This window comes from Sceloporus occidentalis, unplaced genomic scaffold, assembly GCF_023333645.1.
Source record: "Sceloporus occidentalis isolate IW3139 unplaced genomic scaffold, rSceOcc1.0.p SCAF_3, whole genome shotgun sequence".
NCBI lineage: Eukaryota > Metazoa > Chordata > Lepidosauria > Squamata > Phrynosomatidae > Sceloporus > Sceloporus occidentalis.
Window position 1 is genome coordinate 37,802,580 of NW_028316983.1, and position 16,962 is coordinate 37,819,541.

At 39.2% G+C, this 16,962-nt stretch overlaps 1 protein-coding gene across 5 annotated transcripts in view; it reads left to right on the forward strand.

Annotated features, from left to right (window-relative positions):
• LOC149315764 (disks large-associated protein 4-like) overlaps window positions 1–16,962 on the forward strand; it is a 492,990-nt gene that overhangs the window by 359,340 nt on the left and 116,688 nt on the right. For all 5 annotated transcript variants that reach the window (XM_089514039.1, XM_089514043.1, XM_089514040.1 and 2 more), the window contains one exon: window positions 13,095–13,312. In XM_089514039.1, coding sequence (XP_089370165.1) covers window positions 13,095–13,312 — 218 coding nt within the window. The remainder of the gene's footprint in view (window positions 1–13,094; window positions 13,313–16,962) is intronic.

Genomic DNA, 16,962 nt, shown 5'->3' on the forward strand with positions numbered 1-16,962 from the left:
CTCCTTTAGATTTTTTGTTAAGAAATATGTTTTATTTTTATTAATTTTAAAGCCCGCTAGTTCCCCGAATTTATTTAATTCTTCCAATACCCAGTTTATAGATTTTAGTGGTTCTTCCAGAATGATGAAAATATCATCAGCATAGGCTCTAAGTTTATGTTCATGTCCCTTGATTCTTAATCCCTTGATTTTCTTATTAGCTCTGATTGCATTATTTAATGTTTCCAGAACCGTAATAAAGAGAAGTGGGGATAAGGGGCACCCTTGTCTAGTCCCTTTATTTATTTGTATATCCTCAGTTTTTTCATCATTTATAATTATTTGTATTTTTTGTTGAGAGTATATTTCTTTTATATTATTCAAAAAAAAATTCCCAACCTCCATCTTCTTCAAAACTTCAACCATAAATTCCCACTTTACAGTGTCAAAAGCCTTTTCGGCGTCCAGGAATATAAAGGCTGCTTTTTTTTCATTATGAAGTGTGTAATATTCGATAGCATTTAAGACAGTTCTCACGTTGTATCTAATTTGTCTTTTCGGAAGAAATCCACTTTGATCAGTGTGGATTATTTCTGCTAAAATTTTTTTCAATCTATTTGCCAATATTGAGGTATATAATTTATAATCTTGATTTAGCAATGCTATTGGTCGATAATTGGCAATATTTTTCTTATCCTTCCCCTCTTTAGGGATCAGTACAACATTCGCAGTGTTCCAAGACATTGGTTTCCCATCTATAATGATACTATTAAATGTCTTACACAGAATCTCAGTTAGTTCTGCGCTAAATGTTTTATAGAAAAAGGCTGTGTAGCCATCCGGGCCCGGGGATTTCCCTGGTTTTAGATGTAGAATTGCTTCTTTAATTTCCTCTTCTGAAATAGGATTACTTAATATTCCTTTTTGTCTCTCGTTAATTTTATTAGTGCAGTTCTTCTCTAAATATTTTTTGCTCTTTTCTATAGGAAATGGAACATCTACATTTTCTTTAAATAAGTTTGTATAATAATCTTTAAACGCATTTTTAATTTCTCCTTGTTTTGTGATTTTTTTCCCTTTATATTCAATTTCAGTAATGTATTTCTTCTCTCTCTCTTCCTTTAATTTCCGTGCAAGGCAGCGATTTGGTTTATTTGCATGTACAAAGTAGTTTTGTTTTGCAAACATACTTTTCTTAGTAACTTCCCCCATGTCCTGTTTATATTTTTTCATTTTTACTGCTTCATACTTAATTCTGAGTTTTTTATTTTCTGGATGTAAATTTATCTCCTGCTCTAATCTTTTTAATTCTTGTTCGTTCTCCTTTTCCTTTTTCTCTTTAGTTCTTTTTATTTCAACGGCCTTTTTTATCAATAGTCCTCTCATGACTGCTTTACAGGTGTCCCAGATTGTTTTATATTTAACCTCTGGCGTGTCATTTAGTTCTAAGAAAGTCTTTAATTCTTTCTTCAGCTGTTTTACATATTCCTCATCTTTAATAAGCTCCTCGTTTAGTCTCCAAGTTCGATTTCTTTGACACTTATTGAATTCTATATTAATTTCTATCATATTGTGGTCTGAGATATACCTTGGTGCTACCTCCATTGAGCTTATTTTGGGTAGTAATTCTTTTGAGCTCATAAACATATCAATTCTTGATGTTGACTGATGTACCTCTGAGAAAAACGTGAATCCGTTTTTCCCTTCATATAAGTGTGACCATACATCTGTTAGGTCATGTTCTTCCATTAAATCGAAATAGCTACCTGGCAGTTTCCCTTGGTTTCTTAGAATTTTCTTTTTTGAGCTCCTGTCCCTAATGGGCTTCAGTACGCCGTTAAAGTCCCCTGCGAGTAGTACTTTACCACTTGTATATTTTCTTAAATCCTGATTTAATGCTTTAAAGAAGACATCCTTCTTTTCCAGCGGGGCATACACACAAACTATATCTACTTTCTGGTCTAATACTGTAACTTGAATTGCTATATATCTGCCTTTGCTATCTTTAAATAATTCTTTAACATCATATTTTTTTTTAACATAAATAACTGCCCCTCTTCTCCTTTTCCTTTTGTCAGAGGAACAAAACATATAACCTAAATTAGGATTTCTTAAATATTTTATTTCTTTTTCCTGAATTTTAGTTTCTTGTACGCATAAAACATCACACTTGCTTTTTTCCAAATAATGAAATATTTGTTTCCTTTTATTAGCATTATTTAACCCTCTGACATTAAGCGATCCAACCTTCAACTTCATGTATTTTTCCTTCCTTCCTTTTCTTTTTCCTCCTTTTTAACCGATCTCTTCTTCTTCTAAATTCTCTCCCCCTTTTTCGGCAGGGGCTTTCTCTTCGTGAGTAATTCTCGCCAGTTCCTTATTTTCCTCTACTCTCCCATTCATGTCTTTCCTTTTATATGTTGTCTGATCAGCCTTTCTTTTGTCTAGAACTCTTCTGTAAAAGTCTCTCGCCTTTTCTATTGAATTGATTTTGTATCTTTTCTGTTTGTACATGAAGGATACCCCCTCAAATTTCGCATCGCAAAAATAATTTTTACGGCTGTGGAAAGTGATGTAGGGTCAGAACTGGTTGATACGATTAGTAACAGAGCCTCTCCATGGAGCAGTAGGTCTTCACACATAGCCACTGAACTGTGCTCTGACAGTGGCACATTATGTCTTGCTGACACAGTTAAATCATAGAATCATAGAATCGTAGAGTTGGAAGAGACCACAAGGGCCATCCAGTCCAACCCCGTGCCATACAGGAAATCCCAATCAAAGCATACCCGACAGATGGCCATCCAGCCTTTGCTTAAAGACCTCTAAGGAAGGAGAATCCAGTACACTCCGAGGGAGTTTGTTCCACTGTCAAACAGCCCTTACTGTTCCTCCTAATGTTGAAGTGGAATCTCTTTTCCTACAGTTTGCATCCATTCTTGTTGAAATGCATTCCAAATTCCCATAGACTCATCTTCCCAGTGAGATCTTCTCTGACAGTAAAGAGTGGTCAATCACATGAAAAACAATAATCCGCTGTGGTTCTGGAAAGGCCCAACTGGTACCCTAGTACCACTGTAGAAATGTAAAAATCCTGGAAATTTTAAAGTCATGGGATAAAATGTTATTTTTTTTTAAATGGGAGAGGGAATTTAAATTGTTGAAAAAATTAAAATGCAATATTTAAACCCATTACAGATTGAAAGTCACTTGGTTACTTTATCCATGTGAGTGTGCTTTCAAGTTGCCTGTTGATGGTGACCCCAGGAAGTTCCATATGGTTTTTGTTACTTTAGGAAAATAAAACACATAATGCTCTAAATCCTAACTTAGTCATGACTTTAGTAGACCTATTGAATCATTTAGTAGACTTATTGAATCACTTTGAATCTACATGTTGACTCACTATTCAAATACTCACTTGTTCTACTCTAGTTAAGATTATCCAGTAGGATTCTAGCCACAATATAATTTGGTTTGGCATACAAAAGGATTTTGTAGCTCTTTGAGACTGAGAGAAATAATGACAAATTGAATTTACTTTTTGAAATTTTATTTCATGTTGAAATAGATCTACAAGTTTCTCATCAGTTAGAACTACCTTTTTCCAGTTTGTGAGGAGCAAACAAAAACAATAGAAATAGGAGAAACATGAATATTAATCAAGGAAACAGGGACGTAGCCAGAGGGGGTTCTGGGGGTCCGGACCCCCCCCCTTCCATTAAAAAAATGAATGGTGTGTGCTGCTGCGCCGCCGCACTCAAGCCCCATTATAATGGTGGCACTTAGTCTGGACCCCCCCCCTTCCTAAAATCCTAGCTACGTCCCTGAAGGAAAGAAAACAGTTTTGTTTCCTCTATTCTTCCACAGTGCCAAGCAGACATAAAGTACTCATTCCCATAAAGAAATTAGAAAAGGAGACCAAGACAAGAAATTGAAAATATATGAGATATTGTATATACACTTACACAAATATTTATGTGCGACATAGATTTTAGAAATAATGTGGAGGTAGTATATGTAAGAACTAATTTTCTTAAATATTTTATTCATCATTTTAAACAAACCTTTCCCATAATCCATTTTTCAACTTTTCTGGGGGGAAATGCTTCTAATCCCCCCCTGCAGCTTCACATCTCAAACCATGTGAAAACATGCCTTTTTGTCAAATCTTACAGTTCTAAAGATATTACAGTATAGTTATATGTTTTAAAACTGTTTAAAATTGCTTTATTTTCATATAGTATAAATTGTTAGCATTTCTTAAGGTTTTAAATTGTTTTAAACTGATCTTGTTAAGTACATCTTCCCATAATCTTGTACTGTTATTGTTTTTGTGTGCCTTCAAGTTGTTTCCAATTTCTGGCAACCCTAAGGCGAACCTATCATGGGGTTTTCTTGCAAGAGTATGTCAGAGGGGGTTATTTTCACCTCTCTCTGAGTTTGAGAAAGTGTGACTTGCCCAAGGTCATGGCCAAGTGGGGTTTCAAACCCTGGTCCTCCAGTATCCTAGTCCAACGCATCAAACCATTTCATCATGCTAGCTCTCAATCTTGTGGTGTAGAACAGGATGAACAAATTTTGACAAATAAAAGATCAACCAAGTAAAATAATGCATGTATAAATGTTGTTTGGTTGAAAGTATGGCTAAGTAGTACACTATACCAGTGATTCTAACACTTTAACCATTCAGGTGATTTGGACTTCCAGAATACCCAGCCAACTTAGCCAATGGTCAGGCATTCTGGGAGCTGAACTCCAAAACATCTGATGGACTGCAGGTAGACAACCACTGCCCTACATCATTCAAAACCCTAGGGAAACAATTAAGGAAAGAACAATACACACGCACACACGCACACGCACACACATATATATATACTTCTCCAGAGATGAAAAGGGCTGTCTGCAGAGGGAGAAAGAAATGGCCCCACCCTGTTTCAGAACTCACCTGTTAAGATGATGCACATGGCTGAAATGAGAGGAAAACAGACCCAAGTCATACTCCAAGGCCTGACACCACAGTAAAATAAATTCCTGGTTGCTCCAGTTAAGACAGGAAAGAGCAAACTGTTGCATTGCAGACTGCTTGCTGGTGCGGAGACAGGAGAGGGGCTGGGCAAGCTGCTGGCACCATTACTGGCCATATTTTTTTTTTTTTTTTGTCACCTGCCTGTAAATCGATTTCATAAGTGTATGAGTGGTCAGCTACAGCACCTAACCATTGCACATCCTGTGAAGCAAAATGACAACAAACACATCAGATTACCAACAATACAATGGATTTAATGAATACATTAAAAAATAAAACTAGCCTGTTCAACAGGAGGCCATGGGGTAATGAGGGAGAAAGTGGGTGTGTACAGGGAGACACCATGATTATGCTGTGCCAATGTGTCACTAGGTGCACCAATGCACCATACAGGCAGTTGATAGATCATGTGATGGAGTAGCCAGTTGTGTGTGGCATTCAATGGTCCTTAGGCTGGGTGGGATGGCAGGCAATTGGCAGCTGTTGCCAGAGCATCTCTGTGCTCATGTGCACATATGTTTACAACAGTGTGGGGAGAAATAACAGACTGTAGCCACAAATGCTCCATTATGGTGAGTCTTGCCTTGCAGTAGGTGGGGGCAGTGCAGACTGTGCATCAGTTGTCGGGCTGTTGTGGGAAGCAATGGAGTGGTAAGTGGGTTTTCCCTATGAATCGGGAAACCCCGGAGTTAAACCACCTTTTCCCCTCCATCTGCTCCCAGCCAAGGAATAGAAATCTGAAAATTAGTTGCAAACTGAATGTTTTTCAAAAGGATTAAGTATGTTGCTTGTAAGCTGAAAATGGATTGTATTTTATAGCTTTACAAAAGATCATGATGAATAGGAAAAGAAATAGGATGGCTGTCTAAGTAGCATAAATGATCTGCTGTTATGTTCATAAAACTAGATTATGTTCACCTTGAGCTTAAGGGGAAATCATAATGAAATATCCTCCAACAAAGTTAGAGTTTGCACCCATTACAGAATGATACACTTTGGGAGCATTTAGGATTGGTAGGTGGCAGGGGAGTGTGCTGGTATAGAAAGAGACAGAGCTCCTTCTTTCCCACAATTGCTGTTGGGATTTTGTACAGTATACAGAGAATAGGACCTCTGGCAGCCTGGTTGGACTCATGGTTTAAAAACTCATCTATATAAACCTGCCAGAAGGCTTAGAAGAGTTATTTTCCTCACTAGCCTAAACCAAGAATAGATTTATTTTTTTTTTGGGGGGGGGGGATCTCTTGGGAAATTCTACACCTGACTCTCTGTCAGCTCTACTGCAGGGTTCAACAAACTGAACCATTTGCAGTTTTCCACCTGCATAGAGTTAATCCAATTTTTGTTAAAAGACTTGTCTGGCCTTGATATGACGAGGGCAGCATCACACCTCTGCCTTTTCCTTCCACTTTCTTCTTTCCAGCTCTTTTTTTCCTTCCTCTTCCTCATTCACCCTACCCACTGAAACTGTGGTTAGTTAGGGGAATATCTGAGACCAGACAGAACACTTAGAAATTAATAGTGTCTGTTGAATATTTTTCCTCAAGTAATCCATGACCCGGGGGGGGGGAGGAAACTTTTAGCCTCAGAAGACAGTTGGAGACTACACCAGTGCATGGACACACACATAGGAGATTATCAGATGAGGGATGGGAGCGAAACCCATCCTTGTTCCGTCCATGACAGAGATTGTGTGGAAGACATTTATACATTCCTGCTGATCCTGTCATTAAAGTGCAATTGCATGAGCTCGTCCTTCCATTAATACAAAATGAAAGGCAAGGACAGGACAATTCACTGATGGGACAATGACAGGATCAGCGCAACGTCGTGTGAAAGTCTTTTGCGCGACTGCAGTCAATAGCAGTTTAAGTACATTTCTACACCGCTTATCAGTGCACTTAAGCACTCTCTAAGCAGTTTACAAAGTGTAAGCTAATTGCCCCCAACAATCTGGGTACTCATTTTAGCAACTTCAGAAGGATGCAAGCCTGAGTCGAGCTTGAGCCTGCTGGCTGAGATTGAACTCGCAACTTGTGTTTGTGAGTGAGTAGTTGCAGTGCAAGCATTTAAGCACTGCACCACCAGGGCTCCTAATATTTTTTTTTCATTTTTGTGCCACCAGAAAGGAACCCAAGGCAGATGCCCCCCTCCAAGAAAAAAAATCACCACCCTCCAAATGTTTCAGCCTTTCTGGAGCCACATCTGGCTAAATAATGCTATCTTGAGGGGCACTCTATTAAGTACCTATACTTTAAAATGAGGGGGGTGCAGCAAACCCCCCCAAAAAAATTTTTTATTTTATTTTATTTTATTCTGCTTATCTCCCAATTTAGGGACTTGAGGTAACTAATAAATTTAAAGCAATGCAACTTTTAAACAATACAAGTAATTTTAAAAATATTATATTATATATTTATAATATTATATATATATATATATATATATATATAATATTTAAAACATTAAACTTTAAAGGTATTAAAATGTATTTTAAAACTATGTACAAAGCATAAAATCTGAATTGCACAGCATTTAAAAGCCCAACTTTCATCAGTCTGAAAAAGCACAAAAATGTTTTTACCTTCCTCCATAAAGAGAGCAAGGATGGGGCCATTCTTGCCATGTTTTGTCCCTGGGAAGCAAAGCAAAAGGTTCAGCATCCAAGAGATTTTAAGGAGAGAGAGAAAGTGTCACAGCTCACCGAAAGTCCCTTATCCTAGACAAATGCACAAATCCGTCTTTCCCAAACCTGTCCATGATTTGTGTGGATGGCGGATGTTGTACTCCATTACATCTAGAGTACTGCAGGGTGGATAGGACCATTCTAACCACTGTAGCATACTGTTTCTCAGACTGTTTGATTTTTCAGAGAGCCAGGCTCTAATTGTAGCCTCCTGTCAAAAGTGCCCCTTATGATAAACTTGTGTTTCCCACCATAATACTCATGCCAAATAGTTATATGCCAAATAAAAATATGCACATTGTAATTTGAATAATTTTTCCAGAGTAACAGCAGGATGTTTTGGTTAGAATTAAGGCAAATTTATCACATAGTACAGATGGTTGATACCTTGAACAGCAATATAGATGACATTTTGGTCTGTGCAGATTAACATGCCTTTGTTGTTTCAGACTGTAGTGAGCTGTGTATTTATTACTTGGGATTAATGCATTTTCTTACACAGAAGTGGTAGAAAACAGTGTTTAAAACAGCCATGAAATACAAGATGGACATTCCTGTTCAAGCTTTGTCTAGCACAATCCAATGCATGTTTTCTTGGAAATAGGTGATACTGTGTGAAGTGGGGCTTACTCCTAGTTAAAAAATACATAGGATTAAAGCTTAAATGAGTAAATCAAAAAAAGAGAGCATAAAAACCAGATCCTAGGCATATTTACACTGAGTATGACGAAGCCTGCAATCCTGGGACTTTTGATAGAAATCACCCAAGCTTGGCAGAATCTGCAACTAGCATGATCACTAACCATGGTGACTGGGGAATTCTGGGAGATGTAATGCCCAAAAGGTCATGTTCCAAGCTCTTAATAGTACTAATAGCCAATCTTCTGGAAGCACCCAAACGAACATATGTGATGTAGGCCATTACCACATGAGGGGAAAGTACCCCCATCCCAAAGAAAAGGGAAAGTAGACCCAATTCAAAAGTGTAAGCCAATTCATGTGATTAATTATCACACATGAAGAGCGAAATTGTGGTCATTCCAAAGCCAAAATAGAGTGGCCGCAAAATAAGTTATCACACCAGTACATACCATGCGGATTCGACAATTCAAATTGGCACCCTTGCACATGCTCAGTGGGGCTCTGAACGCATCGTGAACCTGTACACTTCCAGAGTGAAGAAGGGGGCCACTTCCTGTTTCCTGTGAATGCTAGCTTCACGTAAATGATTGCTTCGCGTTTCTTCTTCTCCATGCATATATGTACAGGCACATGGAAGCACACGCACACACACACACACTTTTGTGCATACATACATATGCATGCACACATACCTCCCCCCCCCCATAGGCCACAGTTCTCTCCCAAATGGCTGACCTTCCCTTCATTTATCTTCCCTTCAGGAAGAAACTGAATGAAAGACAAGCAAAGTGAAGGTTGGCTGTCACCCATTTGGGAGAGAGCCGCAGCCTATGCAGTGCACCATGGGATATGTGGAGATACTAGGCCCGATGCATACTTGCATTACACACCAACACCACATCGGATTGGCTGTGAATTCACCTTGGAATAAGCTTTGTGAATTTGCTAGTTCACCGAATTTACCAATTTTTGGATTGACTTAGGATTGACTCCAGAATGACTGTGCAATGACAGCAATTACATGTGATAATCTCTTGCAAATTAACGTGAATATGCATGATTGGGCTCGGGATGGCATTGGATTGGCAGTGATTGGACTGGAAGTTTTCATCATGTGATAATGGCCTACTTCACAACTCTAGTTATCCTGGCTTCTCCCTTCCTCGTTCTTTTTCCAATGTTGAATTTTAGATTGTATGGTCTTTGAGGGCAAGAGCCTGTGTCCTCTTGCCCTCTGTTACCATATTCATGAATTTGCATACTTGGTACCCTGGCTTTCCTCCAAAAAGGAGCTTGCCAATGCCCACTTGTGATTCACTTTGAGTGTGCATCATGCACCCTAGGGCAGTGATGGCGAACCTATGGCACGCGTGCCAGAGTTGGCACTCAGAGCCCTCTCTGTGAGCACACATGCCGTCATCCCAGCACAGAGTTTGCCAGAGTTCGTTACTAGAAAGCCAGAGGGACATGGCACTTTGCAATAAATAAGTGGGGTCTGGGTTGCAGTTTGGTCACTCGGCCTCGTAAAGGTTCACCATCACTGCCTTAGGGTCACTAAATAAATAAATAAATAAATAAATAAATAAATAAATAAATAAAGTGTTTCTAGAAGGAGTTTGCTTCACTGGCACTGTACATATTTTGGTGAACATTTCCAAAACATGAAGCATATATGTAAAATAGAAATGTAACTGATGAAGCATAGCCTAGTCTAATAATCACAGTAGGCAAGAAATAAAGAAGAAATTTCTCCATTTCCTTCACAGTACTTTTGGGCTCCACCAATTCCTGACTATAGCTGGCTGAGTTCTTCCCCTACCCCCATGAGGCTGGTCATGCAGCAGTGTAAACTACCACACTGAGAATTGCTTTCATCTCCAGGCAGGCTGTTTTTCTTGATGTGAAGTAAGTTGAAGCAAAGGCAAGCCAAAAGCACAAAAAGGGAGGGGGGCACTAATCTCCAGTCAGACGTGACTACAGGGCAGCCTGCATGAAAGTGCTTTCAGAAGGCTTGTGTCTCCTTCATTAGGAAAAGGTCAGAACCAATCACCCCAGTGGTGATTTGAAGAGAACAAGTTACAAGAATGTTATTAGGGTAATCTGTCACCAGAGCCTTTTTGCTGTCCACAAACTCAGCTGGGAGATAGTACAACATCCACAATCCTATGATGCACATTTTCCATGAGGGATAGACAAATCTGTGTGACATTTGGATTGGGAGTGGGGTTGGTTTGGGTGGGTGGATAGTTCTTTAATATTTTGAATCCTGAATGTGAAAAATTATGAATCTGGGTGAATTTGTCAAAACTGAAGGAAACAAAGTACTTCCCCACTTATATCTCCAAAATTCTATAGGTAAACAATTAGATTGTGGCACAGCAGGACTGGATCTTAGAAGAGTTACATGGCTACAACTCTCAGAATCTCCCAGCTAGCACTGCCACTAGGACCAAGGAAGATGAATGTAGTCTTGCAGCCTATGGTTATTTTCTATGCACTGTCCAAATTTCATGTAAGAAGGCTGATTTTACTCAGGAACAACATAGTGGTACAGATAAGTGTGGGAGGAAAGTAAAATAGGAAATAAGCTCTGGCAACAGTCCAAGCACATGAAATCAATCAACCAATCAATTTGGAATCAAGATTCAGTCTCAGCGTACTCATGGATTCAACTTTAAAAAACTTACTCAGATTTCAGTAGTGATCAAGAGTGCATGTATACAGTTAAGGCACAAAACCTCACTCCTGTGCTCATTTCTGGAAGTGCCAAATCTAGCCTTGGTTTCATCCCAGTGGTGTAACGTGTCCTTTGAAAAATATTTAGAAACTTCAACTGGTCCTCAGAGTGTTGCTGGCCACACCATTCAGCAAGGACAGTTCCAAGACCTCATGATGACTTCCTTAGTACAACAGCTTCACTGGTTTGTACTGATCTTAAGGGAAGGAGAGGAAAAGGACAGGACAAGGATGTCCCATCCCCCCTCTGGTAAAGGACTATTTTCTTCTTACTTGGGGCTTCTCTCTGCCCTGCAACTGTCAGAGATAAATGCAAGATGGTGGGTGAAGGCCACTTCTGAAATCTAGGACTCTTTGCCAAAGGAGGCCTTCTTACCCTTCTGCTGTCAGTGAAACAAGTGTGGTTCTTCCACTCCTGTCTCTTAGGCCCGTTACAAATGGGCGTAAAGTACATCCTGAGGACATACAAAATGGCGGCACCCATTCTACATGGGCGCCGCCATCTTGACATCGCAGACTGTGAGTGTCCGCACGTCATGTGGCGGAAGTGACGCCGCTAGTGCGTGACTAGAGACTTGCAGCGCCACTTCCGGGGCGCAAAAAGAAGCACTGTTTTGGGACTTCTTTTTTGCGGCGCCGGGAAGACTCGCGGTTTGGCCGCTGGGGATCCTCGGCGCCGCTAATGGCAGCAGCAGCAGACCACCACTTTCAGGCGGTCTGTAACGTGCCTTAGTTGATTGATTTGTTCTATGCTTTAGCTAGCTACAGAGGGAGAGCAAGAGAGCTGTGTGCCTTCAACTCATTTCCAACTTGTGGTGGTTTGGGGTTTTCTTGGCAAGTTTCAGATGAGGTTTGCCATTGCCTTGCCCTGAAGCTGAGAGCATGTGACTTGCCCATGAACACCCAGTGGGTTTCATGGCCATGCTGGCAATCAAATACTGGTCTCCAGAGTCATAGTTCAACACTCAAACCACTGTGGGAAATCAATTTTCACAATGTTGGGGCACCATAATTTGCCTGAAGGTCTTGGCACATCTCAAGAAAGTATTATATTTGCATATGTTTGGTGGTATTTCAGGATTTCCAGTATACTGTAAGACATCTATCTTTTCACACAATAAATTTTAGACACTTTTCAACTTAATTCAGGATTGCAGTATATTTATATACATTTCATTCATTCAGCATAGTGATTGTTACAAAGGAAAACTCATTTGTTATAAAGTGGGCCCTTGTTATCTACTGAGGTTGGGTTCCAGGATCCCCCGTGGATAGCAAAATCCATGGATGCTCAAGTCCCATTAGATACAATGGCCTAGTAAAATGGAGTCCTTTAAATAAAATGGCAAAAATCAAAGTTTTGTTCTTGGAAATTTATGTTTTTGGGATATTTTCAAACCATGGGTGCTTGAATCATAGATTAAAAAAATCTGTGGATACGGAGGGCTAACTGTATTGACATCTATAATGTATCTGTTATATAGGTAGATATCTTATTGTAAGTACCAGACTATTGATACAGTATCAAAAAACAAGTCCCTGCCTCCTATTGTTCAGAGAACTGAGACCCTTACAGGTTACAAAACTTTCAGTAGTAACTTCATATGGATATTATCTTGATTTATTTTTCTGAATTCTATACATAGATTGTCTTTTATTGTTCTTTTTTCACTTCCATTCCATGTAAGGAGTTAGGGAGTTCCTATTTTTGTTTTGTTTGTTTTTTCCATTTTATGTTAGGAGTTTTGTCATTTTTTGTTTTTATGTTTGTCTTTATGTGATTTAAACACAGAAAAAAAATACTTTTTTGTTCAGATATCTTTTGGGCTGTTGGTGAAAGTAGCCCGTAGCCATGCCACTTACAGGTTCTATTATTTATAGTCTTCCAAAATAACTTTTCCATCTTCTGCATAGGCAACTTGTTTTTCTGTTATTCCTCCAGTTTCTAAATTTTTTCCATTCTGATGTCCATTTTTGTTTTTAACTGCATTTTCTTCCTATGTTCTCTCACTTTTGAAGGTGCCTCAGGGAGACTGGAATAATACGTTGACAAGGGAGAAAGACAATGAAATCCCATGTCGGCGTATGCGGAGTGGGAGCTATATCAAAGCCATGGGGGATGATGACAGTGAAGACTCTGAAACCAGCCCGAAGCCATCTCCAAAAACTGCAGCACGGAGGCAGAGTTACCTCAAGGCCACTCAACAATCACTGAGTGAGCAGAGCACCACTCACAGGTACTTGCTTCTAACTTCAATTCCACCTTGCCTTATAGAGATATCTACATCTTCACCATAAGTGCCATTTTCCTGGTGGTCCATGGTGGTCTATAGGAAGACTAGAGCAAAAATTATATTTCTTGTAAAAAAAATATATTTTCCCTAATATTCCCAGTATTTTATTTCATCAACACCATTTTAAATATTTCCTTCATCCAAACTGGTCCTTAACTGTTTGCTTTCCATTATAAGGAATGGACTGGCAGATGACTCAGTCTTTTATTCTCCGTATTAAAGTAATAGAACACTAACATCGCCTACATATTGCTTCCAACCTTTATCCTGTTTTCCTCTAATCTTCTGCTGCTCTTGGGGGGGAGAAGCCTTGGTTTCGAAAAAAGAATTGTCCAGAACAAATGTAATAACCAAGGCTTCAGGGGAGTTATTGATGGCTGTGATAGTCAGTAAAGAAAGTCACCTGTCCTACAACTTGTAAAAAAGACACTAAACATAAAACAAGACCTAGCGCCCTCTGCTTGCCATCCAGGGTGTATTTTTCTTTCCTATGAAGATAGTAATTGTGTGAAACCCAGTTCAGGCCTCCAGAATGCCAGTACTAAATCATTTAGATCTATAGCCAACAAGTCATAGAAATAAACAATGTGTACAAAATTGCATGGTGCATTTTGCTTTGTAATTCTGCTCATACCCACCAGGGGCCCTTTCGCACCACACAATAATCACACTATGATCCCACTTTAATTGCCATAGCTACAACCTATGAAATCCTGGAGTTTGTAGTTTGCTGGGACCGTGGATCGCTCTAGCTGAGAATTTTAAATAACCCTCTCTCGACTGCAAATACTGGGATTCCATAGGGTGTTGGAATGGCTCTTAAAGTGGAATCATAGAGTTATAATTGTATAGTGTGAAAGGGTCCCAAAACTGATGGATTGGGGGGAGTTCCTAAAAATAGGGCATGGTCAGCTGAGCTGGCTCCAATATTAGTCAGAATGAGGCAGCCATTTTAAACCATAGATGCTGGGAAGCAAGATGTTAGGTAGAAGAGATGGGTGTGTCCCAGGCAGGCTGTCTTAGGCTTCTGCCCTGAGGCACAGCAGAACATGTCCTATCTCCAATGTTGATGTAAGATTGATATGGAAGAAGGCAGGGTGCTATGTTATCCTTCACTTTAGGCACTGCAATATTTTAATCTGGCTATGATGGTCAGCTGAATTTTAGACCTACTACTATTAATGGGTTCTGGTGGTGATGGTTTGTCAAAAGCCTATGCCACGATCATTCATTCATGCATGATTGTAGGATTTGTTTAGCACTATACCAAGTGAAGATGCTTCCAAACAGACATGGCAGAGAACAATGTCTTCCCCTCTATTGATGGATTTTCATTAGCAAGATCAAAAGATGGAAGAAACAAATGGAAAACACAGGGAAGATTACAAATGTAAAACTATGTCTCGATCATCTTCACCATCCTTGAACAAGGCAAACCATAAAGTGTACAGCAATCGCCTCCAACACTTTTAATAATAATAATAATAATAATAATAATAAATTTTATTTATATACCGCCCTGTGGTGAACCAATCCGGGCGGTTTACAACATTAAAATAACATACAGCATAAAAACAATATATTCCCTCCCCCCTTAAAAAGTTATTAAACTGCATATCTAAATTAAAACCACAATAACAAGTTAAAACAACAATAAATTAAACAAAACAATATGAACCGATAAACCACTGCAACTACAGTTCTAAAGAAAAAAAGGGGGGGGGCTTTGAAGACATTACTGAGGAGGGGAGAGATCCTGAGATCCTGAGGCCGGGATATTTTAGTCTGGGAAGGCCTGCCTGAAGAGATCTGTCTTGACAGCCTTTTTGAAGCTGTCCAAAGATGTTAATTGACGGATCTCGTCCGGCAGGTCATTCCAGAGCCTGGGGGCGACAGCAGAAACCTCCCAGTATCTGCTGCCTGAGGCAACTGCCACAAACAGAGTAAAAGTAGGACCAGAAATTATTCAGTGAGAAAATATGTGAACAGCAGTGTTGAGGCCTGGATAATCCTAGTACTAACACAGCACCCTGTGCACATAGTGATGCCCGATTTTCTGTTCCTGCGAAACGCCTAATGTATGTTTGTTTACAGATGTCTTGGAATCTGGAGTTATGTTTGTAACATATACATGTGAAACTATAGACTGTTATTGATATTGTTGTTGTTCTTATATCATTTATCTCCCATCTTTTCCCCAATCCTGAGTACCAAGGCACCTTACAAAATGAATCGGTATACAGTTATAAAAAGAGATGTAGAAAAATATAAAAAGTTAGTAAAATTATGAACTATACCATGAAGCTCACTTGTTGAACTTGGGCAAGTCACACTCTTTCAACCTCAGAGGATAGCAATGGCAAACCCCTTCTGAAGAAACATGTCAAGAAAACCCTGACCCTTAGGTTAACTATAAATTGGAAACAACTTGAAGGCACATAATAACAACATACAATACCTAGAATTAAAAATCCTTTAAAACATCCATGAAAAGACAAAAAACACAGTAGCAATCAGTACGGGGAGTTAGGATCACATTGATGTAAATTGTGAAATCAAGCTGCAATTTTAAACATGCTTATTAGTAAGCAGTGGGACCTAACCTCTGGTTTAATCTGCTTTAGGCTCCAGAAAACACCGAATTCATTACTATAATCTCTGTTCAATCATACGAAGTCCTTGAATACTGAATGCATAGTCTCTCTTCAGCATGGTACTGGGTAGTCTTCTGCCTTTGATACTGACCAATACCATTGGCCTTATCTCTTGGGTACTGTGCATTCATTGTCAGCCTTCAATGAGCCATTATGGTAAAACATAGTTCATATCTCCTAGGCAGGCTCCCTACATATGTAAATCTGTATGTGCACATGCCCACTTATGACTGATGCTAGTGATTGACATGTTGGCATCTTGAATCACTGCAAAACAACTGAACTGAGCTATAGACCATGCTTCTTGAGACTTCTTTACCCATCACAAACTTTAGACTGGGAAGGTATTAAGTGAGTGTTCATTTTCAGTGAGCATTTGTCTCAAACTATGTAGTCTTTGAGGTTTAACTTCAGATAAAACTCTGCATTAGAACTTGTGAAACAGAGTACTATTGAAGCTGCACTGGAATCTGTGATTCAAGGAAGATAATAATGTCTCAGACCCTGCTATCTCCACATCAAGAAGGCATTGATGCTCCTATTCCCTGTGATCATCTATAAACAGATACAATTCACCCTCTCCTAGTGGCTAGTTCCCATTAAAAAGAATATATGCTATCTTCCATTAAAAACAAGAGTGGACCAAACATGTGGGGGCATGGGTTGAAACAACAGTTATATTTAAAACCTAAAATGTTTTCATCATATATTCAAATAATATAAATAATTTACATAGAAAATTTACAAATAGAATCATCAGATCATAGAGCTGAAAGATACCCTGAGGGCAATCCAATCCAACCTCTGCAATTCAGGAATACACAGTCAAAGCAACAGATGGCCATCCAGCCTCTGTTTAAAAACTTTCAAAGAGGGATACTCCACCACTCTCCAAGGCAATGTATCCCACTGTTGAAAGGCTCTTACCATCAGGAAGCT